Source organism: Salmo salar, chromosome 10 (assembly GCF_965601325.2).
Source record: "Salmo salar chromosome 10, fSalSal1, whole genome shotgun sequence".
NCBI classification, from domain to species: domain Eukaryota; kingdom Metazoa; phylum Chordata; class Actinopteri; order Salmoniformes; family Salmonidae; genus Salmo; species Salmo salar.
In genome coordinates, this window is record NC_138300.1 from 48638770 (window position 1) to 48665891 (window position 27122).

General features: G+C 40.0%; 1 protein-coding gene across 1 annotated transcript; it reads right to left on the bottom strand.

The window, feature by feature from the left end:
- Positions 1–6149: 6149 nt before the first annotated feature.
- Positions 6150–26891, bottom strand: tspan1 (tetraspanin 1). Its single transcript, XM_014123501.3, has 8 exons — positions 26614–26891; positions 26281–26343; positions 17820–18023; positions 15423–15497; positions 8724–8822; positions 7855–7998; positions 7237–7320; positions 6150–6484 (listed from the first exon to the last, which is right to left on the bottom strand). Exons 2-8 carry the CDS (start codon positions 26335–26337, stop codon positions 6425–6427), a joined length of 723 nt encoding a protein of 240 aa, XP_013978976.1. The 5' UTR covers positions 26338–26343; positions 26614–26891; the 3' UTR covers positions 6150–6424.
- Positions 26892–27122: the final 231 nt, after the last annotated feature.

The window sequence follows — 27122 nt, forward strand, 5'->3', positions numbered from 1 at the left end:
AAGGGAGCTGCATTTTCATTTTCCGTATTTTCAGCTGGCTGTCTCACCACCACAGAAAGCACTGAGCTAGGCTGAAACACCTGCATTTTGGAGTTGCCTTACTCAAGAAAGCAAAACAGAGACCATGTTTGTATGGAGGCTTTATTAACTCAATGATTATTATTTTGAATTTTTTTGCATTGTTTGCAAACTGATATTTGACACGTATTAATTCCAAAATGACATACAAAAAAACAAGCTGTAGGGCTCAAAACAGTGCCCTGAATGACGGGTCGCAACTGATCTACAGACACATCTATAGACACATTCATAAACACATTTACACACATCTATAGACACATTCATAGACACCTTTATAGACACATTCATACTCACATTCATAGAAACATTCATACTCACATTCATAGACACATCTATAGACACATTCATACTCACATCTATAGACACATTCATACTCACATTCATACTCACATCTATAGACACATTCATACTCACATTCATAGACACATTCATAGCTATCTATAGAAACATTCATAAACACATTTATAGACACATTATTTGAAACATTCATAGACACATTTATAGACCTCTATAGAAACATTCAGACACATTTATAGACACATTAATAGATATTCATATACATTCATTCTCACATTTATAGATACATTCATACTCACATTCATAGAAACATTAATAGAACCATTCATAGACACATCCATAGACACATTCATAGACATCTATAGACACATTCATAGACACATCCATAGACACATTCATAGACATCTATTGACACATTCATAGACACATCCATAGACACATTCATAGACACATTCATAGACATCTATAGACACATTCATAGACACATCCATAGACACATCCATAGACACATCCATAGACATCTATAGACACATCTATAGACACATCCATAGACACATCCATAGACACATCCATAGACACATCCATAGACACATCCATAGACACATCCATAGACACATCCATAGACACATCCATAGACATCTATAGACACATTCATAGACACATTCATAGACACATTCATAGACACATTCATAGACATCTATAGACACATTCATAGACATCTATAGACACATTCATAGACATCTATAGACACATTCATAGACACATTCATAGACACATTCATAGACATCTATAGACACATTCATAGACACATTCATAGACATCTATAGACACATTCATAGACACATTCATAGACATCTATAGACACATTCATAGACACATTCATATACATATTCATAGACACATTCACAGACATCTATAGACACATTCATAAACACATTTATAGACACATTATTTGAAACATTCATAGACACATTTATAGACCTCTATAGAAACATTCAGACACATTTATAGACACATTAATAGATATTCATACACATTCATTCTCACATTTATAGATACATTCATACTCACATTCATAGAAACATTAATAGAACCATTCATAGACACATTCATAGACACATTCATAGACACATCCATAGACACATCCATAGACACATTCATAGACATCTATTGACACATTCATAGACATCTATAGACACATTCATAGACACATTCATAGACATCTATAGACACATTCATAGACACATTCATAGACATCTATAGACACATTCATAGACATCTATAGACACATTCATAGACACATTCATATACATATTCATAGACACATTCACAGACATCTATAGACACGTTCATAGACACATTCATAGACATATTCATAGACATCTATAGACACATTCATAGACACATTCACAGACACTTTCATAGAAACATTCATAAACACATTTATAGACACATTATTTGAAACATTCATAGACACATTTATAGACCTCTATAGAAACATTCAGACACATTTATAGACACATTAATAGATATTCATACACATTCATTCTCACATTTATAGATACATTCATACTCACATTCATAGAAACATTAATAGACACATTCATAGACACATTCATAGACATCTATAAACACATTCATAGACACATTCATAGACACATTCATAGACACATTCATAGACATCTATAGACACATTCATAGACACATCCATAGACACATTCATAGACACATTCATAGACATCTATAGACACATTCATAGACACATCTATAGACACATTCATAGACACATCCATAGACACATTCATAGACACATCCATAGACACATTCATAGACACATTCATAGACATCTATAGACACATTCATAGACACATCCATAGACACATTCATAGACATCTATAGACACATTCACAGACACGTTCATAGACACATTCATAGACATCTATAGACACATTCATAGACACATTCATAGACACATTCATAGACACATTCATAGACATCTATAGACACATTCATAGACACATTCATAGACATCTATAGACACATTCATAGACACATCCATATACACATTCATAGACACATTCATAGACATCTATAGACACATTCATAGACACATTCATAGACACATTCATAGACATCTATAGACACATTCATAGACACATCCATAGACACATTCATAGACATCTATAGACACGTTCACAGACACATTCATAGACATTCATAGACACATTCATAGACACGTTCATAGACACATTCATAGACAAATTCATAGACACATCTATAGACACATTCATAGACATCTATAGACACATTCATAGACACATTCATATACACATTCATAGACAAATTCATAGACACATCTATAGACACATTCATGCTCACATTCATAGACACATTCATAGACATCTATAGACACATTCATAGACACATTCATAGACATCTATAGACACATTCATAGACACATTCATATACACATTCATAGACATCTATAGACACATTCATAGACACATTCATAGACACATTCATAGACATCTATAGACACATTCATAGACACATTCATAGACACATTCATAGACATCTATAGACACATTCATAGACACATTCATGGACACATTCATAGACACATTCATAGACATCTATAGACACATTCATAGACATCTATAGACACATTCATAGACATCTATAGACACATTCATAGACATCTATAGACACATTCATAGACATCTATAGACACATTCATAGACACATTCATATACATATTCATAGACATCTATAGACACATTCATAGACATCTATAGACACATTCATAGACACATTCATATACACATTCATAGACATCTATAGACACATTTATCTCTTATGCAGTTTGGTAGTGGTGTCAGTTGTTGTGAAATACTTCATAAGTGTGTGATTAACATAAGTATGTTAATTTATTATAGAGGTGAATCTACAGCAGGCATCACAACATTCATTTATTACTACTAGAATATTCATAATACATTTTCTTGTTCTTGGTAAGGTTGTTTTCTCCAGTCTCGTCCTTGTATCCAGATTTCCCAGGAGAAGGTGTTGGGTAAACCAACAGAGAGGAGAAGGGAACAGAGTGTGGGCTAGGGAAATATATGCAAATCCCCTGGATGGTACATATCCGTAACCACAGTGGTTGACCAAGGACAAACACCTTCCTGTCCTTTGCGTTATCATCCCTCGCCATCTTAATGGAGACGCCCAGTCAGAACCCACAGCTAGACTGTATGTGTGTGTTCATAGCGACATCAGTATCTGTGTGTGTGCGCATTGAAACTGCATGTACTATGTTTATTTATTCCACCTTTATTTAACCAGGTAGGCAAGTTGAGAACAAGTTCTCATTTACAATTGCGACCTGGCCAAGATAAAGCAAAGCAGTTCGACAACATACAACAACACAGAGTTACACATGGAGTAAAACAAACATACAGGCAATAATACAGTAGAAAAATAAGTCTATATACAATGTGAGCAAATGAGGTGAGATAAGGGAGGTAAAGGCAAAAAAGGCCATGGTGGCAAAGTAAATACAATATAGCAAGTAAAACACTGGAATGGTGGATTTGTAGTAGAAGAAAGTGCAAAGTAGAAATAAATAATGGGGTGCAAAGGAGCAAAATAAATAAATACAGTAGGGGAAGAGGTAGTTGTTTGGGCTAAATTATAGATGGGCTATGTACAGGTGCAGTGATCTGTGAGCTGCTCTGACAGCTGGTGCTTAACATGTCTGAATTCGTCTGTCAAGCTGAATATTCATGTTTGTTCATAATTAAATGTGCGTGTGTGTGTGTGTTTCACATGATCATCCCCACATAAAGACAGTGTTTAGTTTCCTACAGGGCGATTGTTTCTGGCTCTGTGTACACGCACACTGAAGCTGTCGCTGGATCCGATAGATAAGGGGATTTTGATTGTGTTTTACTGTAAACGCTAATGCTAAACCTGTTCATTTGGCCTGTCCGTCAAAAGCAGTGGATCCTATCCTAAGTCATTTTGACTTTATTGAGCATTGAGATGAGCAGTACTCTCTCTAAGCCCCTCAGCGTTGGAGATATAGATGAAATATTGATCGATCGCTGGGATTGTAGTCCTCTCTAGAACGAGAGGAGAAGACAGGGTTGGTGTATGAAGGTTCTTGTTGAGGGAGAGAGAGAGGGGGTTGGTGTGTGAGGGTTATTGTGGAGTTGAGGAGGAGAGGGGGGTTGGTGTATGAGGGTTCTTGTTGGGAGAGAGAGAGAGAGAGAGAGAGAGAGAGAGAGAGAGAGAGAGAGAGAGAGAGAGAGAGAGAGAGAGAGAGAGAGAGAGAGAGAGAGAGAGAGAGAGAGAGAGAGAGAGAGAGAGAGAGAGAGAGAGAGAGAGAGAGAGAGAGAGAGAGAGAGAGAGAGAGAGAGAGAGAGAGAGAGAGAGAGAGAGAGAGAGAGAGAGAGAGAGAGAGAGAGAGAGAGAGAGAGAGAGAGAGAGAGAGAGAGAGAGAGAGAGAGAGAGAGAGAGAGAGAGAGAGAGAGAGAGAGAGAGAGAGAGAGAGAGAGAGAGAGAGAGAGAGAGAGAGAGAGAGAGAGAGAGAGAGAGAGAGAGAGAGAGAGATTTAGCTCTAAATACCTCTCTGAGGTCTGATTGGCTAGAATGGTATATGGTCTTGCCCCCACCCCTCTCTCCCTGAGCAGTGAGAATGCCAGCCAGGTTCACTTAAACAGACCGTCAAAGGGGAACAACAACATTTGCTTGGCGTTCAGTGTTTGAACAGGGATTTAAGATGATGATTCCACTAATTCAGGTGCAATAGCCAGAGGCATGGTATACGAGGCTTGAACAATACCCTATTTCACGCTCTCTCTCCATTCCTGCTTTCTATGTTTCAGAAGCCCACGATTGGTCAATATTTACTGTAACATCTGTGGACAGTGTGGTAATAGAACAAAGACAAAAAATGTACAGTATTCCATTCGTCTTTACTTAACAACAAATTCTTATTTTCAATGACGGTCTAAGAACAGTGGGTTTACTTTGTCAGCTCGGGGATTTGATCTTGCAACCTTTCGGTTACTAGTCCAACACTCTAACCACTAGGCTACCTGCCGCCCCATCTGTACACAGTACTATTATGTGACACACAGTACAATGCAATGTGTTGTTGCTCATGTAATATATCTGGGTTTGAATTATTACAATGCAGTGTGTTGTTGCTCACTGCTCATTTAATATATCTAAAATTCATATTACAGTATACACTGAGAGTAGAAAAACATTAAAGACACCTGCTCTTTCCATGACATAGACTGACGATGAGGAGGCAGGTTAAAGAAGGATTTTCAAGCCTTGAGACAATTGAGACATGGATTGTATGTGTGCCATTCAGAGGGTGAATGGGCAAGACAAAATATTGAAGTGCCTTTGAACAGGGTATGGTAGTAGATGCCAGGCCCACCGGTTTGTGTCAAGAACTGCAACGCTGCTGGGTTTTTCATGCTCAACAGTTTCCCGTGTTCATCAAGTATGGTCCACTACCCAAAGGACATCCAGCCAACTTGACACAACTGTGGGAAGCATTAGAGTCAACATGGGCCAGCATCCCTGTGGAAAGCTTTCAACACCTTGTAGAGTCCATGCCCTGACAAATTCAGGCTGTTCTGAGGGCAAAAAGGGGGGGTACCACTCAATATTAGGAAGGTGTCCTTGATGTTTTGAACACTTAGTGTATGTAGGAACTTTAAATGTGTGATTTTGTTGTAAAACATCCAGACATGTTGGTAGCTGAAATTTATTGTAAATATAAAGTGTATTTACAGTAAATAAATGTGACAATATCTAAAGCAACATTACACACAGTACTATGTTTTGGCTTTTGTGTGCTAAAATTAAAAAGATATCTCATTTGATTAGTAAACGTGAAATAATGGATAACTGATATACATTTGTAGATAATAACATCAAGGCAACCGATCAGATATGATGGCACTACAATCACTATTATTAACCTTTCACCATACATAACAACATATTGTCTGTACAATAAAAAGTCTCAGCTGACATTGTTGTCCAGATAACAGTACAGGTACATGGATACCAGCATCGCTGCCACCTAGGAGAGAGAAACTTGTGTTAGGATTATCTAGATTACAACTACAATAATATGGCTTTAATAACATGTACAGTGGCTTCAGAAAGTATTCACATTTTGTTGTGTTACAACCTGAATTTAAAATGGATTCAATTGAGATTTTGTGTCACTGGCCTACACACAACACCCCATAATGTCAAAGTGGAATTATGCTTTTATATATAAAAAAGAAAATAAACATTTGAATTCAGGCTGTAAGACAACAAATTGTGGAATAAGTCAAGGGGTATGAATACTTTCTGAAGGCACTGTAACAGCTCCTGTATCCAACACTAGCTGTCATTATGGCCGGGAGTTTGTCCTGACACGATGACCTGACCATCGCCATAGCAAAAACTTCCTAGTCCTGGACGGTACGGTTCGGTTCCTACCTAAACCTACCCTATCATCTCTTCCTGACTGCGAATGAGTCACTTTGTAACATTATGATCAGATTGTAGATCAGATTCCTCAAAGCATCACCACTAGATGTTCAGTACATGCAAATCAATGGCTTTTACTCATCCTGCAACTAGAGGTTGATAGACATGGTACACAGTGATACTCCTGCACTGAACAATGCACAGTCACATTTTCACAGACACATTTTCCAGAGCAACTTAGAGTATACACTTTTCATACTGGTCCCCCCATGGGAATTGAACCCACATGTCAGAAGTGCCACGCTCTACCAACTGAGCCACACGGTATCATTTATGACCTGTTGATTTTACCTCTAGCCCTCCGATGCCTACGGCTATTCCACCTACGATGTTGGCATGCTTCTGAAGGGCCTCCAACAGCTGTTCAAAACAGCCCTGGAGAGGAACGTGTACAGAACATTCATTATTAATAGGACAATTGTTGTACACGTCTAAGTGGTTTTAAAACACAAGGTCATTAAAGGCATTGGGTCAGATTTGTTACACATTTGCACGTGTTTTTCTCTAGATCAAGTGAAGGTTGTTGAAGATGTTTAGTTTATGATACATTTGAGTGTAAACAAGGAGACTTATGGTTGTTCCTGTGGGAAACAGTGTCACTCTGTGGGTGTCTCACCCAGTCTATGGCATTCGTCCCAAATGACACCCTATTTTCTATATAGTGCACTACTTTTGACCAGAGACGATACCGTCTCTAATAATATTTTGAAAACAGTGCTAAATAAATAAAAGAAAGTTCTACAAATTGGACTACTTCTTTGTCAGTTTTGTCCTTGTTTGGTTGAGTATGAAACCATCAAAATGGAGAAAGCCCATTGAACTAATGTTACCAGAAGAGTCATGCACTGCTCAATATACATAGAACTTTGATCATTCAAAATAGGGAGCCATTGGCAGCCGTGGTCTCACCTGAACAGCACTGTGCCATGCCTGCTGCTGGCTGCAGGGGGCAGTGTCTAGCTGGCAGCAGCTGGGTGGGTAGCTGCCCTCACTCTGCTCAGAGTAGTACGAGTCAGTAAAGTCTGTGTAGTTGGTGAAGCCACAGCAGTTCAGCTTCAAGGACACGGAGAGAAAGAGAGAAAATGTGCAATGTTGTAGTATTCTCACAGCATTCCCTTGTAACACTTGAGTGACATGCTAACAACAATGTGTTGGAGATGGACGAACACACTGGCAAATGTTCACCAAAATAAAGGCATTTCATTTAGTTATTGATTTACCATTCAATAAAAAGCAACACAACATGGACGGTTATGTAACAAACAGCTTTTCTTTGGCATTCTACTTAGGTTATTGATTTGTATTCCTCTGTACTTTCTAGCCTGTAGGCTACTTAAAGATGGTGGCTATGGTTCCAGAGAGGTACATGATGTATTGACATGCTTTTAGCAGAGAGAGAGGTTCACAAGTCAAGGTCTTTGAATGTATCAAGCATGATAAGGAGAGCTGAGCAATGGCAGAAATGTAGAATTGTATGCAACTTAAAACACGGTAAGGCACAATACAGAAGCTATACAATACAAAGAGTCAAAGCCATGTCATTACCATTCTAAACTTTTACAGGGTAGAATGTGATTGACATGTGATAGATAGAGCATGACAAACTCAGCAGTTATGGCCCATACCGTATGGGATTAAATATCGCAGATAGGGTTAGTCAGGACTCAGGAGGGCTAGCCACGGAATTGGATGGTTCAGGCTCACCATTGTCTATGAACAACGGCACCTGTCTTTCTCCTGGATAGTGGAGAAATATTGGTAACTTGAGGTAGCCATACCTCGGTCATGGTGCTGTTCCAGATCTTGGTGACCACCGGATCGCTGCCATACTGGTTCTTCAAGACAAAAGTGGCCCATGCTTTAAGAATCCCCTCGGCCTGGAGACCATACACACACACACACACACACACACACACACACACACACATGACAATCCCCGGGTGCATATACACGCACCATAGCAAATAGGGCCACTAAGCTCCTAACATCAATGACCTCTACACACACACACACACACACACACACACACAAGGTCACTGAACAAACCTACAACATATAGTCTGTTTTGACAGAGTGTACAGCTCAGGCAGTCAGCTATGCATCAATAATGAAATAAATGTCTATCTGAACCAAACAAAGCACCTGGGAAATAAAACCCATAGCCTGTCCCTGAGAAGATGACTGGGACATTTTTCTCCATTTTCTCCTTTGTGATTGTAAGTGGTCACATTTACATATATATTGATGCTCCTGTTTGTTCGGTCAGGACACTTTCTCCTATTGTGTTTCATACCATATTTATTTCATACAGAGAGAACATATCTATATAATACAAAGGAATACGTTCATGCCAGAGCTCCAGTTATTGTAGAGAGAGTGAATTCCTATATGACATACAGGCTTGCTTTCTTTCTTTCACCACCCTCCCTCTCCCTCTCTTCCCCCTTCTCTCTACCTCCCTCCCTCCCTCCCTCCCTCCCCTTCTCTCTCTACCTCCCCCTCTCCCCCTCCCACTCTCTACCTCCCTCCCTCTCTCTACCTCTCTACCTACCTACCTCCCTCTCCCTTTCTCTCCCTCTCTCTCCCCCGTCTCTCTCTACCTCCCTCTCTCCCCCCTCCCACTCTCTACTTCCCTCCCTCTCTTTACCTCTCTACCTCCCTACCTCCCTCCCATTCTCTACCTTCCTCCCTCTCTTTACCTCTCTACCTCCCTACCTCCCTCCCTCCCTCTACCTCCCTCCCTCCCTACCTCCCTTCCACTCAGTGTGTCCCCGTTTTTTCCATTTTGATTAATAAGCCCTTGGCGTACAGTCACACAAAGACTCAGGGGAGCGAGTGTATGTGTGTATGTTCAGGGAGAGAGTAGCCTGAGGGGACGTGGAGACATGCTACAATTAAAAGTGCCCCCCAAGAAGCGGGAAGAGGGGCTCAGATCAGAGGGGTTATTACCAGCTAGCTAATTCATCACTGTCACTCTGCCTGCCTGGTTGCCTGCCCTGCATGCCCCTCGCTACACTGCATTCCCTCACACACACTCATACACACGCACACACTCACATATACACTGTGGACAGGAAAAAGGCCTAAACATCCAACACACTGGGCACTGAGCCAGGAGGGGATAATGTACCGACTGTATCAACTAAACTGTACAAGGAGAGGAGAGTTGTGGAGGATATTAGGCTATATGCCGTTGAGTGTTATTGATCAATCTTCTACATTGTAGAATAATATCGAAGACATCAAAACTATGAAATAACACGTGGAATAATGTAGTAACCAAAAAAGCGTTAAACAAATCAATATATATTTTAGATTTTAGATACTTCAAAGTCTATTTAACACTTTTTTGGTTACTACATGATTCCACATGTTATTTCATAGTTTTGATTTCTTCACTATTATTTTACAATGTAGAAAAGAGTAAAAATAAAGGAAAACCCTTGAATGAGTAGGTGTGTCCAAACTTTTGACTGGTACTGTATATACAGTTGAAGTCGGAAGTTTAAATACACTTAGGTTGGAGTCATTAAAACTGGTTTTTCAACCACTCCACAAATTTCTTGTTAAAAAACGATAGTTTTCGCAAGTCGGTTAGGACATCTACTTTGTGCGTGACACAAGTAATTTTTGCAACATTTGTTTACAGACAGATTATTTCACGTATAATTCACTGTATCACAATTCCAGTGGGTCAGAAGTTTACATACACTAAGTAGACTGTGCCTTGAAACAGCGTTGAAAATTCTGATAGACTAATTGACATCATTTGAGTCAATTGGAGGTGTACCTGTGGATGTATTTCAAGGCCTACCTTCAAACTCAGTGCCTCTTTGCTTGACATCATGGGAAAATCAAAAGAAATCAGCCAAGACCTCAGAAAAACAATTGTAGACCTCCACAAGTGTTGTTCATCCTTGGGAGCAATTTCCAAATGCCTGAAGGTATCACGTTCATCTGTACAAACAATAGTACGTAAGTATAAACACCATGGGACCACGCAGCCGTCATACCGCTCAGGAAGGAGACGCGTTCTGTCTCCTAGAGATGAACGTACTTTGATGCAAAAAGTGCAAATCAATCCCAGAACAACAACAAAGGACCTTGTGAAGATGCTGGAGGAAACAGGTACAAAAGTATCTATATCGACAGTAAAACGAGTCCTATATTAACATAACCTGAAAGGCCGCTCAGCAAGGAAGAAGCCACTGCTCCAAAACCGCCATAAAAAAGCCAGACTATGGTTTGCAACTGCACATGGGGACAAAGATTCTACTTTTTGGGAAATGTCCTCTGGTCTGATGAAACAAAAATAGAACTGTTTGGCCATAATGACCATCGTTATGTTTGGAGGAAAAAGGGGGAGGCTTGCAAGCTGAAGAACACCATCCCAACTGTGAAGCACGGGGCGGCAGCATCATATTGTGGAGGTGCTTTGCTGCAGGAGTGTCACGTCCTGTCCCTAGTAAGATGTCATTTTCTATAGTAGAGTAGGGCAGGGCGTGACAGGGGGTGTTTTTGGTTTATCTATGTTTTCTATTTCTATGTTTAGGTTCTAATTTGTCTATTTCTATGTTGGGATTGTTTGGGGTTGATCTCTAATTGGAGGCAGCTGATCCTCATTGCCTCTGATTAGAGATCATATTTAAGTAGGGGTTTTTCTTCCTGGGTTTTGTGGGTGGTTGTTTTCTGTTTAGTGTAGTTCACCTGACAGAACTGTTGTCGGTCGTTTTGTTGTTTTGTATAAAAGTATATTCATTAAAAGGAAATATGAGCACTCTACACGCTGCGCCTTGGTCCCCTTTATACGACCCGCGTTACAAGGAGGGACTGGTACACATCACAAACTAGATGGTATCATGAGGAAGAAAAATTATGTGGATTTATTGAAGCAATATCTCAAGACATCAGTCAGGAAGTTAAAGCCTGGTCGCAAATGGGTCTTCCAAATGGACAATGACCCCAAGCATACTTCCAAAGTTGTGGCAAAATGGCTTAAGGACAACAAAGTCAAGATTTTGGAGTGGCCATCACAAAGCCCTGACCTCAACCCTACAGAAAATGTGTGTGCAGAACTGAAAAAGCGTGTGTGAGCAAAGAGGCCTACAAACCTGACTCAGTTACACCAGCTCTGTCAGGAGGAATGGGCCAAAAGCTTTTGGAAGGCTACCCAAAATGTTTGACCCAAGTTAAATAATTTAAAGGCAATGCTACCAAATACTAACTGAGTGTATGTAAACTTCTGACCCACTGGGAATGTGATGAAAGAAATAAAAACTGAAATAAATCATTCTCTCTACTATTATTCTGACCTTTCACATTCTTAAAATAAAGTGGTGATCCTAACTGACCTAAGACAGGGAATTTTTACTAGGATTAAATGTCAGGAATTGTGAAAAAGTGAATTTAAATGTATTTGGCTAAGGTGTATGTAAACTTCTGACTTCAACTGTATATACTGTTTATAAATAATATCTCTTTAAATATAAATCATGAAAGTGTTAATTATCTGACATTATTTCATTGTAAGAAACAGAGGAAGCTCTATTGCAGAGTAGCTCTTACCGACAGAAACAACCACCTCTCTGTTTTAATCTCTTATTAAGGCCCTGTAGTAACTTAGTGTTGTTTTACATTTTTACATCATATAAGCGTCACGTGTCTCCTCTGAATGTCTTTTAGAAGAACTATCAAGCAGTCATATAACGCATGTATAACGCTCCCTAAAATTGGTTATTAAATCAGAGTTATTTAGATTCCATCGGGTCATGGCTTTTTGGTTAGATTAGGACGTAGGCCCGATGGGGAAAGAGAGATTTATGTGGTAGATAAAGTAGTAGGAAATAGATCAACACCCTATATGTATTGCCCATTTCATTGTTTCAGAGGTATATTTCGGAGAGTTAATATGTTCATGGATGGCTATGTATATTACTACCCAATCCATATTAATAATTGCAATGATACTGTGTCATCAAAAGCCGGGGATGGGCAGATGCTCGGAGACTGCCAAATACATTATCGAAATGGCAGTGTTCTTTGTCTAGGTAATGAATTAATAGGATTAATGCTAAAAAGCAGCACAATAGATTGACTATAAGCATATCTAATTAAGTAACAATGAGAATCTATGATACACGCCTAGGATCTCTTCTGGCCCTCGACAAAGACACACAAAAATACACACACACACACACACACACACACACACACACACACACACACACACACACACACACACACACACACACACACACACACACACACTTGATTTGCGAGCAGATGCAGGTAGGATTGCCAGGTTTGGTTAGTTAGGGTGTGTAAATTTCAGAGGTGTAATAATCATGTCAAGATCAAGAAGTTGTCACTAGTTACCACAGTCACAAAGTCAAAATATATTGTATATTGTTTTTTATTTTTGCTCCAAATTTAAGGTTAGGGTTAGGCAAAAGGTTAGCAGTGTGGTTAAGGTTAGGGTTAGGCAAAAGGTTAGCAGTGTGGCTAAGGTTAGGGTTAGGCAAAAGGTTATCAGTGTGGTTAAGGTTAGGGTTAGGCGAAAGGTTATTAGTGTGGTTAAGGTTAGGGTTAGGCAAAAGGTTATCAGTGTGGTTAAGGTTAGGGATAGGCAAAAGGTTAGCAGTGTGGTTAAGGTTAGGGATAGGCAAAAGGTTATCAGTGTGGTTAAGGTTAGGGATAGGCAAAAGGTTATCAGTGTGGTTAAGGTTAGGGATAGGCAAAAGGTTATCAGTGTGGTTAAGGTTAGGGATAGGCAAAAGGTTAGCAGTTTGGTTAAGGTTAGGGATAGGCAAAAGGTTATCAGTGTGGTTAAGATTAGGGACAGGTTTAAATCAGATAAAAAAAATACAAATGAGGACTTTTGACTAACTTTGACGATTATTTTCAAGGTTTTTGTGTTTGGAATGACACCGTTACTACGGGAGATGATGCTGTCATAGAATGACTAGGCCTATTGCCCATAATGCTAATTGACTGGAAATTCCAAATCAACTGCGCTGATGTGCTTATAGTCTGACGGGCCCACGTGTAAAATCTTAAACAACATCTCATCATGACCCGCTTCCCTGTTTTCCCCAACACTTAAAGTAATTCTCAAATCCCTTCAAATAATGCTGTCAAATAAAGCAAGGTATGTAACAAGTCAAATAAGCTCTTGACCTAAAACATAGGAAAGAAACGTGAGCTGGTAGACATTAGAGAGGTGGAAATTACAATTACACGCTTGGATGTGGTCACATCGGTGCGAGTTCCAAATTTTAGCTGGTCACTTTACTCAAAACATTCTATTTTTGGAGCAGCTAAAACCATGATTTGATCAAACGGTAACATCCTGATTCCTGCATCAAGGTGTTTTCCCTGCTGCCCCTGTTTCTCTCTGTGCCCCCCGAGTAGACTAGATGAAGAGAAGGGGAGGAAGAGAAAATCACATTTGCACGAAGCTGGCTGTACTGTGTTACGTCTACTCTATGAGACCGGATTGGCTGGAAAAATAAGTAGGCTACTGTTGTGGTTTTGTTTTCGAGTTTCCCCTTCCTCAGTGATTAGCCCCAAGTGAATTCGCCTACAGTATATGATAGCCTGTTTGTTCTCTAAAAGATGTATGAAAATGTATCTCTATTGAACAAAATAAACAGAAATTCTGGAGCCCTATTTTGACAGTACAATTATAGAAAAATAGCCTAATTGTCAACCCAAAATTCATGCCAATCACTGGTTTACATGTTTTGCATCAAAATATCTTTATTTTGCATTCCTGCTTGGACATGTTGGATGAAACAACGTATTTCTTGAATAAATCTAAGTCTGGAGCATTCCTATACTGTTTTTTAAATATATATAGATAACATGGGGCCAACATTGGATTTGAAAGAGAAAGCAAGTGCCATGATCCCACAGGAAATAGGCCTATGGGAGATTTTTAAATGCTCCGGATTTGAGAATATTGGTATATCCAGAGACCAAAATGCAGAACAGATAAACACATTTTTGATTTGCAGGAGGAGAGAATTTCGTTAAATAAAATGATTCATTTCCAATGATTTACCGTCCGAAAGGACAGGGTGTCCCGCTAGTATTTTACTGAACGGGACTGGAGAAAGAGCAGGAGCGGGACCTATATATGTAAATAGTCTGTTTTGCATATAAAATGCTTTAACTTCAATATTCCAGAGTAATAAATTGCTCAAAGTGAGAGGCGTCGCACATAGCCCCAGGCAATCTGGGAGTCATTAAAGGGCCAAATGTACTGAAGTGGACATAAAGCCCAGTAATTCAATGATGGCCAGGCTATGAAGGAAAATTTACATGGAGATAAAAATCGAGAATGGGAGTGAAAGCTGGAGCAAGAGAGGGAGGAGGGGGAGGGAGAGAGAGACATAAGGAGAGATGATACAAAGAGAGAGAGAAAGAGAGAGGGAGGGAGGTTTGAGTCAGAAGTGGAGAGAGAGAGTGAGACTTACAAATGAAGAGTAGGCGAGGGCCACCGTTCCGGCTGCCACTTCAGCGATGAAAATAATCAGGATGATGGAGAAAAACTTAATAGAACAAGACAAAGAAAAAGGACTTGGCTTTAGATTAGAGTAGCTGACTGCAACCTTAACCACAACCATAACACAACCACAAGTTCACAAAATAACCAGAACGCAACCATAACACAACCATAACACAACCACAAGTTCACAAAACAACACAACTATAACACAACCACAAGTTCACAAACACAAGCATAACACAACCATAACACAACCATAACACAACCACAAGTTCACAAACAACACAACTATAACACAACCACAAGTTCACAAACAACACAACTATAACACAACCACAAGTTCACAAACACAAGCATAACACAACCACAAGTTCACAAACAACACAACTATAACACAACCACAAGTTCACAAACACAACCATAACACAACATAACACAACCACAAGTTCACAAACCAACCATCACACCATACCACAACACAACACACAACACACAAATACAATGCAAACGCAACAACTAAACAACCCCTATCCAACCACAACAACTAAACAACCCCTATCCAACCACAACAACTAAACAACCCCTATCCAACCACAACACCTAAACAACCCCTATCCAACCACAACAACTAAACAACCCCTATCCAACCACAACAACTAAACAACAACTAAACAACCCTTATCCAACCACAACAACTAAACAACAACTAAACAACCCCTATCCAACCACAACAACTAAACAACAACTAAACAACCCCTATCCAACCACAACAACTAAATAACCCCTATCCAACCACAACAACTAAACAACAACTAAACAACCCTTATCCAACCACAACAACTAAACAACCCCTATCCAACCACAACAACTAAACAACCCTTATCCAACCACAACAACTAAACAACAACTAAACAACCCCTATCCAACCACAACACCTAAACAACCCCTATCCAACCACAACAACTAAACAACAACTAAACAACCCCTATCCAACCACAACAACTAAACAACCCTTATCCAACCACAACAACTAAACAACCCCTATCCAACCACAACAACTAAACAACAACTAAACAACAACTAAACAACCCCTATCCAACCACAACAACTAAACAACAACTAAACAACAACTAAACAACCCCTATCCAACCACAACAACTAAACAACAACTAAACAACCCCTATCCAACCACAACAACTAAACAACAACTAAACAACCCCTATCCAACCACAACAACTAAACAACAACTAAACAACAACTAAACAACCCCTATCCAACCACAACAACTAAACAACAACTAAACAACAACTAAACAACCCCTATCCAACCACAACAACTAAACAACAACTAAACAACCCCTATCCAACCACAACAACTAAACAACAACTAAACAACCCCTATCCAACCACAACAACTAAACAACCCTTATCCAACCACAACAACTAAACAACAACTAAACAACCCCTATCCAACCACAACAACTAAACAACAACTAAACAACCCCTATCCAACCACAACAACTAAACAACCCTTATCCAACCACAACAACTAAACAACCCCTATCCAACCACAACACAACTCCTACACTCCTCAGGGCTTCGTAATCAGCCTTTGTCCTGTCATGTTATTGTAAAGGCCCTTCGATAAAGGACAGCTAACCGTTGATTAGACAAAGGAGAACAGGGAAGTGGTTTAATGTGAACGCTGAAACAACCGATAAGCATCTTCTCCTGGCTGTGAGCTGTAAACAGTAATGTATCCTATATGGACTACTATCCGTTAGACTCTATCAGTCTGAGTAATGAACGACTTAGTATGTGATGGTGCTTATGGGGAAAATGTCCTAACTGTGCTACTCATTATTAATGAAATGGACTCTGGGGTAGTTAGCCACATTGTTAATGAACATTAACACACCCTCTTCAGGACTACACTGGAGAAAGATAGTCCATCATGGACATGGTAGCTTGTTTTGTGAACTGTGTAGATAGATTAATTGGGAGTGTGGAGAAGTGGGTATCTAAGGTCTATAATACGGTCATGAATTATATACTGCAGATATAGTTAATAATGTACCTTATGCTTTTGTAGTTATGTTGAGTTAGATCACAATTGTGAGTATAGCAGTTAGAGTAAGTTAGTTGGTTGTGTTCAGCATAGCAGTTAGTGTAAGTTAGTTGGTTGTGTTCAGCATAGCAGTTAATGTAAGTTAATTGGCTCTGTTCAGCATAGCAGTTAGTGTAAGTTAATTGGCTGTGTTCAGCATAGCAGTTAATGTAAGTTAATTGGCTGTGTTCAGCATAGCAGTTAGTGTAAGTTAATTGGTTGGTTTCAACAGTGAGCCCGTACTCTGGACTGTACCTACCAGTAGCAGAAGACACTTGCTCCCCTTGTGGGCTCCACAGCAGCCCAGTACACCCAGTAGAACCAGCACTCCTCCAATAGCGATGCAGAAGAAGCCCACCTTGACATATTGCACGTCGAGGGTGAAGGGACTCAGCACCTGTAGGAACAAACCCTTATCCACACTCACCCAAATCCCCACACCCAGCAGGGTCAGACCCCCCAGCTGGAAACAAACACACACACACACACACACACACACACACACACACACACACACACACACACACACACACACGGGATACACATGGGTCAATAGACACAAAGACACTTGCAACCCACAAGGTTCAATGGTTCCTTGAGATGTGTATAGGCTGTGTGCTCTTCCCTGGTCACTCCATAGCCACACCCATAGCTACTTAGTTAAATAAAGGTTCAATAAAAAAAATACAAAATAAAAATAAAACCCATAGTTACTTCCTAGTTTGAATGAAATAGGAAGTGAGTGTGTCAGGAAGAGGGAAGCCATCTTGACTACATATTGTGGTCAGAAAAGTTTGGTAACTAGGAAACTGTTTATAGTTTTAAAGCCTAGTTTTCTCATTCTATACAAGTGATAACATTCTTAAAGACTTGTTTAACGATATTGTATCGATTGTCAGGAGAAGTTTTCTCTGCAGACCAAAGTTTGGAAGGCTATTGCTAGGGTCTACAACTGAGCTTGTAAAATCAAGCCTTATTTCATTTCTTGCGGCTGGATTATCTGTATTTTGTAGCTTTTTTGGGGGGATTTCTTGCCTTGTTTTGGGACTGAACTGAATTTCACATTTACTTTTATTGGAGAACAAAGACATTGTTGCTGAACTAAAACAGCCACTTGATTTAGCAGTTTTATCTGCTGGGACAACAGCTCTTTCATGAGGTAATAAGTGTGTTGTGTCACATCATCTGCTGTGTAGCTTTTTCCTGGTGTCAATGACCAAAAGCACCCCCTTTGGCCTCATGGGTGGAATGTTATTCATATTTTTCATAATTTCATAATTAATATATACAGTGGGGGAAAAAAGTATTTAGTCAGCCACCAATTGTGCAAGTTCTCCCACTTAAAAAGATGAGAGAGGCCTGTAATTTTCATCATAGGTACACGTCAACTATGACAGACAAAATGAGAGAAAAAAATCCAGAAAATCACATTGTAGGATTTTTAATGAATTTATGTGGAAATTATGGTGGAAAATAAGTATTTGGAACATTTCTGGGATATTTTGTTTCAGCTCATGTTGCGTTTATATTTTAATGTATTTTTATGTTGCGTTTATATACATTATTGAAATGTCAGTGTTCTTTGTCTAGGAAATTAATGAATATGATTAATGCTAAAAACAAACAGCACACTATATCTGACATGGTACAGGTGTCTTCTTGTTTAAGCCCATAACCATGTGTATGAGGTGTATACTTTGTTTCAAAGTAGATATGTTTAAGACTACCCAGAAACACTCTGTGTGACCCTGATTTAGCCTACTGCAGTAAAAAGGTTAAGAGGGGGTCAGGGAGAGAAGAAGATTAATTTATTCTTTCAGCCCGAGGCTTCTGTTATATACCAGCCAAAGAGCACTTGACCTTTTTCTCTCTCCACCAATACCCAACAGCTTAATAGGCAGGGATCCACTTAGTGATCATCTTGACCTGTTCTTTCTGTGTGACATGCAGAAGTCAACCATGGAATTATATCTGGATTATAATGTAATGGAGGGATCGTCAGGAGGTATCTATCTATTGTCTGATTGGCCAGGAGGAGAACATTATATTTCTACTCGGCTCTGCCTGATGATGTCATAGGACTGCTGGAGAACCAACTCTAGCTCTTTAGGTCTAATCGGGAACTCTGGTCTAGCTCTAAATAATTTTTATTTTATGTACAAATGTAGATACCTACTTCACACATTGATTCATGTAATGGAAGGATTATTTATTTTATACGGGAGATGTGGGGCAATATATTTTATTTTTAAACATATACAGTGCCTTCAGAAAGGTTTCATAGGTTATTGTCCTGCTGAAAGTATCATTAATAACTTCACCATGCTCAAAGGGATATTCAATGTCTGCTTGTTTTATTTGTACCCTTCTACCAATAGGGTTCCTTTTTGCGAGGCATTGGAAAACCTCCCTGGTCTTTGTGATTGAATCTGTTTGAAATTCACAGCTTGACAGAGGGACTTTACAGATAATTGAATTGTTGGGGGTACAGAGATGAGGTAGTCATTCAAAAATCATGTTAAAGACTATTATTGCACACAGAGTGAGTCCATATAACTTATTACATGACTTGTTAAGCACATTTTTACTATTTTTACTTATTTAGGCTTGCCATTATTTAGGCTCGCCATAACAAAGGGGTTGAATTCTTATTGACTAAAGACATTTAAGATTTAAATTTTTTATTTATTTGTAAACATTTCTAAAAACATAATTCCACTTTGCAATTAAGGGGTATTGTGTGTAGACCAGTGCCAATAAATCTCAATTTAATCCATTTTAAATTCAGACTGTATCACAACAAAATGTGGGAAATAGTGAAGGGTGTGAATACTTTCTGAAGGCACTATACTGAACTGTATATACCAAACGCCTGGTCTGACAGATCTAATGCTTTTCTTTACCATTGGATCTCATCTGCGCTCTCTCTCTCTCTCTCTCGCTCTCTCTCTCTCTCTCTCTCTCTCTCTCTCTCTCTCTCTCTCTCTCTCTCTCTCTCTCTTTCTCTCTCTCTGTAGGTCAGATCAGTGAGAGAGTGGGTGGATCTCATCTGCGCTCTCTCTCGCTCTCTCTCTCTCTCTTTCTTTCTCTGTAGGTCAGATCAGTGAGAGAGTGGATGGATCTCATCTGCGCTCTCTCTCTCTCTCTCTCTCTCTCTCTCTCTCTCTCTCTCTCTCTCTTTCTTTCTCTGTAGGTCAGATCAGTGAGAGAGTGGGTGGATCTCATCTGCGCTCTCTCTCTCTCTCTCTTTCTTTCTCTGTAGGTCAGATCAGTGAGAGAGTGGGTGGATGTTAGACTATGCTATTCCTTCTCTCCTCCCCACAGAACAGAAAGCATCTGAAACCTGATATTGTCTGTCGTCTCCAATCAGAGCTATGTCAGTCATATACAGGAGGCCTTCTGCTTTCTGTCAGCTGCACATGAAACTAGGCCTGCCAGTCTGTCTGCCTGCCACCATCCTCCCCATCAGCCCTGATGTCTTGCACATGAGAATAATCTCCCCCTGTCTTCCTCTCCTCCCCTCTTCCCCCTCTCCTTTCTCCTCAGGGTATCTTGTCTTTTATTTCTTCCTCCACCTGTTCTCAGTGATGAACGCCCTGCTCGGTAAATGTGATACGACAACCATATTCCCCCTAACTCCTTGTCTGGCAGCGTTTTCCCTCTCCCTGATCTAATTGTGGTTGGCTTTCTCTTTTATTTTTTTGCAGGCTAATGTGGTAGATGGAATGCCACCTGCCTGGGATGCCCTGTCAGACACCACGAGACCTGTCATAGATCACATGGAAATCAGGTTAGGACTAGAGGTCAACTTGGTAAATGGGATAGGTGAGTACAATATGGAAGGGATAAATGAAAGATATTAGGGCTGGAGGGATTGAATAGGAGACTCCTGAACAGAGCCATATAGACCTCTGGAGAGGGGGATGGGTGAATAGATGAATGAATACTGTTGGAAATGCATTCCAGCTGAAGCTGGTTGAGAGAATGCCAAGAGTGTGCAAAGCTGTCATCAAGGCAAAGCGTAGCAACTTTGAAGAATCACAACTAAAAAATATACTTTGATTTATTTAACACTTTTTTGGTTACTACATGATTCCATGTGTTATTTTATCGTTTTGATGTCTTTACTATTATTCTGCAATGTAGAAAATAGTAAAAATAAAGAAAAACCCTGGAATGAGTAGGTGTGTCCAAACTTTTGACTGGTGCTGTATATAAGTATACACATTTTTTCTTGTTTTCCATGATATTTTGCCATTAATACGTGTCACATATCAGTTTGCAAACAATGTAAAAATAATAATAATAACAATAATAATTATAATACTTGAGTCAATAAAGCCTTCATACAATCATGGTCTCTTTTTTGCTTTCTTGAGTTAGGCAGCTACAAAATGCAGGTGTTTCAGCCTAGCGCAGTGCTCTCTATGGTGGTGGGGAAGCCAGCGGAAAATACAGAGCGTAGGGATTGAAAATGTTCTCTAGTTGCGCCGTGATTGGCTCAGAGTTCTGTCACTCATGGTGACACTACGTCACCGCCAAATCTAAGCGTAGAGCTCAAAAATCAACCCCCTTGGGTGCTGCCATAGAGTTACATTAGAAGTGCCCATCCAAGAAGGCTCAAGGTCATTGGCCACAGATACAATGATGTCAAATCACGTTATATCTACAGTAGCTTTGATTGGACTTTCAAAATCGTAGCCAGCAAGCTAACAGTCATCATCATGAATCAAGTCAACAATCTACTGGCAAATCCTTTTTAATCCATGTCATATGAAGATAAATAATTAAGAGAAAGTATAGATAAAACCTATCGGTGCTCATCGGCCATTGGACAAAAACATTACACAACAAGTTAGAATTCACAAATTCAACAATGAGTGGTTGGGAAGGAATCTGTGGTTAACTGCAAGCATTGCAAAGCAATCATTAGCCTACTATTCAGTGGAGTGGGTGTGTGGTTCCAATTCTGGGTTTAAGGGTCTCTTTTCCAAGCTTGAAAGGATAAACATTCAACATTGGCCATGCTGTCATTCCAGCATGACTTCTGCCGAGCTCAAGACAACTGGAAACTCAGAACTGGGAAATCTGACTTCAGTGAGTTCAAAACAACTAGGAACTCTGAAAAAAACAATCTTCGACTGCGAAAATATACGTTTTGAACGGTCATCCAACTTGTAATTGCAAGTTGGGAACTTGGGCTTCTTGCTAGAGCTCTGACCTGAAGATCACTGACGTCATCATGATTCAACTTTGTTTTTTTCCAAGTTAACAGTTGTCTTGAAAGCACTATAAATCCAGAGAATGCCAGACTTTGATGACAAAATTGGCCCATGAAGGACCGCCGCGTCACCTTCCTGTTCAAGTGAGCACAGCACCACAAGGTGAGTCCAAAAATGTCTTGTATGCTGCTGCATAAATTATGTAATATGCCAGGGAGATATGTATACTGTAGCTAAGAAAGTAATACTAAGTCTACGTTGTGCAGTAAGATGTTGGTAGCTCATGTGCCTCACCCTAATAATTTGGTCCCTTTTCTCCTCATAATTTCACTGACTGTTCTGACATGGTGATGCACATGTAGCCTATAGCCTGTTTTAGAGAAATGTAATCATTGAATATTGTTAGAGCTTTCATTGTCTGCTTATATGCCCTCTTTATTTATCCTATGGTTCTGATTTGGTGTACAGAGAGAACACTGTAAGAACGGCCCATTTTCTGAATTCTGTTGCTATACATTTCAAAGTGCTGAACAAATAGTTATATTGACGTCTGTCCTAGCTCTCACATTATTGTCTAAATCAAAAATACGGATTGCCTCTTATCCGCTCGTCGTCCCCGATGCCATAGTTTGTACATCTCAAGTGTCAGTTGAAACCACGTTTAAGCAAGTCAGCTATGTTTTTTTAAAGGCAGTAAATGAGGCTGATTGAACTGTTTTGCTGCCAGACAAGGCTCCTCTGATAGCCAGGTGTAGCAGTGGTAAGGTGTTGGGACTCTGCTGTTGGGACAGCTTTATGTAGGCCCGAACAGTTTGTGGGCACCGTTTGCCACTGTTATAGTGCAATTAATGTATTGTTTAGTGTTGTGTCGTGTAGTGGCTTGGCTGGCATGCGTCCCCCAAAAATTGAGTGGAGTTTGCTTCTACAGGATGTACATTCTAAAATTGTCACTGGTTGTGTTACAGCCTGAATTCAAAATGGATTCAATATTTTTATTTTCTCACCCATCTACACATAATACCCAATAATGACAGTGAAAATTTTGTAGAGGCACCTCTGGCGGTGATTACAGCTGAGTCTTTCTGGGTGAGTCTCCAAGAGCTTTACACACCTGGATTGTACAATATTTGCCCATTTATTCTTGAAAAATTATTCAAGCTCTGTCAAATTGGTTGTTGATCATTGCCGTACAGCCATTTTCAGGACTTCCCATAGATTTTTAAGCCTGTCACGAATCCCACCGAAGGTGGCTCCCCTGCCTGCTCGGGCGGCGCTCGGCGGTTGTCGTCGCCGGCCTACTAGCCACCGCTGATCCCTTTTTCCTTTTCTGTTTGTAATGTCTTATTGGTTGCACCTGTTCCCTATTGTGTGTCTTGATTTGTGTTTATTTAAGCCTGCTTAGCCCGCCCAGGTTTGTGCGGGATTATTTTCTGTCATTGAGTTTTTTGGATGTGCTGGTTATTTCGCCGTGTATTCTCTCTCCGGACTGTGTGCCCGTTGTTACTGGGTTGGTCGTTTTGTTTCACGCGCCCGTTGTGTTGGCGTTGACCGTTTTGTACCGGGAAGAATAAATTCATTATTACCTTACCTCTGCTCTCTGCGCCTGACTCCTACCACCACTCCTAGCATCTTGTGACAAAGCCGATATAGGTCAAAACTGTAACTAGGCCACTCAGGAACATTCACTGTTGTCTTGGTAAGCAACTCCCATGTAGATATGGCCTTGTGTTTTAGGTTATTGTCCTGCTGAAAGGTGAATTCTTCTCCCAGGTGTCTGTTGGAAAACAGACTGAACCGGGTTTTCCTCTAGGATTTTGCCTGTGCTTATAGGTGTATTTTATTTCTTTATCCTGAAAAACTCCCTAGTCCTAGCCGATGACAAGCATACCTATAACATGGTACAGCCACTACCATGCTTGAAAATATGAAGAGTGGTACTAAGTGATGTGCTGTGTTGGATTTTCCCCAAACATAATGACAAAAAGTACATTTCTTGGATTTTTTTGTTGTTAAGTGCCTTGTTGTAAACAGGATGGACGTTTTGGATTTTTAAAAATTCTGTGCTATTCTGTGCAGGCTTCCTTCTTTCATTCTGTCACTTAGGTTAATATTGTGGAGTAACTACAATGTTGTTGAACCATGCTCAGTTTTCTCATATCACAACCATTAAACTCTGTAACTGTTTTAAAGTCACCATTGGCCTCATGGTGAAATCCCTGAGCAATTTCCTTGCTCTCCCCGGCAACTGAGTTAGGAAAGACGTCTGTATCTTTGTAGTGACTGGGTGTATTGATACACCATCCAAAGCCTAATTAATAACTTCACCATGCTCAAAGGGACATTCAGCGTCTGCTTTATTTGTATTTTTTTTTACACATCTACCAATCGGTGCCCTTCTTTGTGAGGCATTGAAAAACTGCCCTGGTCTTTGTGGTTGAACCTGTGCTTGAAATGCACTACTCTATTGAGGGACCTTACAGATAATTGCATGCGTGGGGTACAGAGATGAGGTAGTCATTCTAAAATAATTTTAAACACTTTTATTGAACACAGAATGAGTCCATGCAATTTACAATGCAATTTGTTGAGCAAATTTTTACTCCTGAACATATTTAGGCTTGCCATAACAAAGGGGTTGAATATTTGACTCAAGACATTTCATCTTTTCATTTTGTATTAATTTGTAAAAACTTCTACAAACAATATTCTACTTTGACATTATGGGGTAATGTGTGTAGATCAGTTGCACAAAATCTCAACATAATCCATTTTAAATTCAGGCTGTACCACAGCAAAATGTGGAATAAGTCGAATGGTGTGAACAGGCACTGAGATAGAGCATTATGACCTTGTCAAAAGACTGCATCTAACTGTTCTTCCCAGATCCAAATAAGCATGCATAACATGACTTTATTAAGACATGATAGTGTATCATATTGTATGGTGTAGGTTTATTAAATAACTTGGCTCAGGCACTAATGAAAACCCAGTAGAAAAGGACTTACACTTCAACGATCATTTAAACGGGAGCAGCAAAGTGTAATGAAAATTCAGCTTACCAATGCCAAAGTCCCCCTCCATTTCACAAACATCATTAGTTATAAACGCTAGGTGGAAAACATAGGTAGCAAAATTAGAGAGTTTAAAGTTAATGACGAGAACTGCTGAGAGAGAGACAGAGAGAGAGAGACTTAAGAGTATCATTTTAGCTTCCTCTCAGTGATTTGTGGTATTTGTGTAACATCGTTGATATGTTGTTGAGTTCATGGTGCTGAGGGAGAGGTGGGGGACAGCGAGAGAAAATACTTTTCTATGCATTAAAAGCCATTGTTTGTTGTTTCATTCACACAGGACTCATAAAGATTTAATGTAATAAATTAACAAATGCAATTACTCTCCCCTCGCTAGCCCCCCCCCCGACCCCCCCCCCCCCCCCCCCCCCCCCACACACACCCCCACCCATGTGCATGTATGCAATCAAAAGAGAAACATACTCACAAGGATAAGCAAGTTGAACAAGACCATCATACATTTGAAGAATGTGAAGCATGCCATTTTAATCTGTAATAAAGAGAACATAAATGATGCCGCTGCTTACTTCTCCCTACCTCTCTCTCACACTCAATGAGCTTCTAAAATGCATATATTTATACATTCTGGTCCGTCTCCCGCCATTTAAAATCACTCGCTGTGAAATGATTGTACCAACAATGCATCCTGGTGATCAAAAGCTAGTTGAACACAAACAGAGAAACCAAAGTAGTCAGTCACAGATTTAACAGGCTCAACAACAGTGATCTTTCTACAGTGATCTAAACATATGAAACCCACCTGTGTTGTAGAGACTGCCTGTGTGCCTTAAAGAGATATACCCAGGAGATGACTGCTACCAGTGTGGTGTCTTTTAGGTCCCAGAGAGATGCTTTGTTCTCCGGCAGACCAGGGCTCTCTTCAGTACTGCAGAGGATCCTTTAGAAAGAAACAAGGGGTCCAGGTGTGTTGTACAGCCAGGTGTTCAGAACAGGTAACTGTGGGCGTGTGTGTATGGATGGCGTCTCTCAGGGGTGAGTGAGTGATGGTGTCTGTGATCAGGTATACCAGTTCAGGTTGACTTGTACTGCTGTGTCAGAGTGAGGAGGAATACTCTGATGCCCTCAGGGTGGACTGGGTGTGGCCAGGACAGGTACAGGTGACTCTCAGCCAGGTGACAGATGAACAGACTGCGGGGACTGAGTGCTGTGTGTGTGTCTCAGGTCACAGTCTCTGCCTGACCCCTGCAGGTATAAACACAGTAGAGACAGAGAGGGGACACACAGGTACAAGTCTAGTGTCACCTGTAA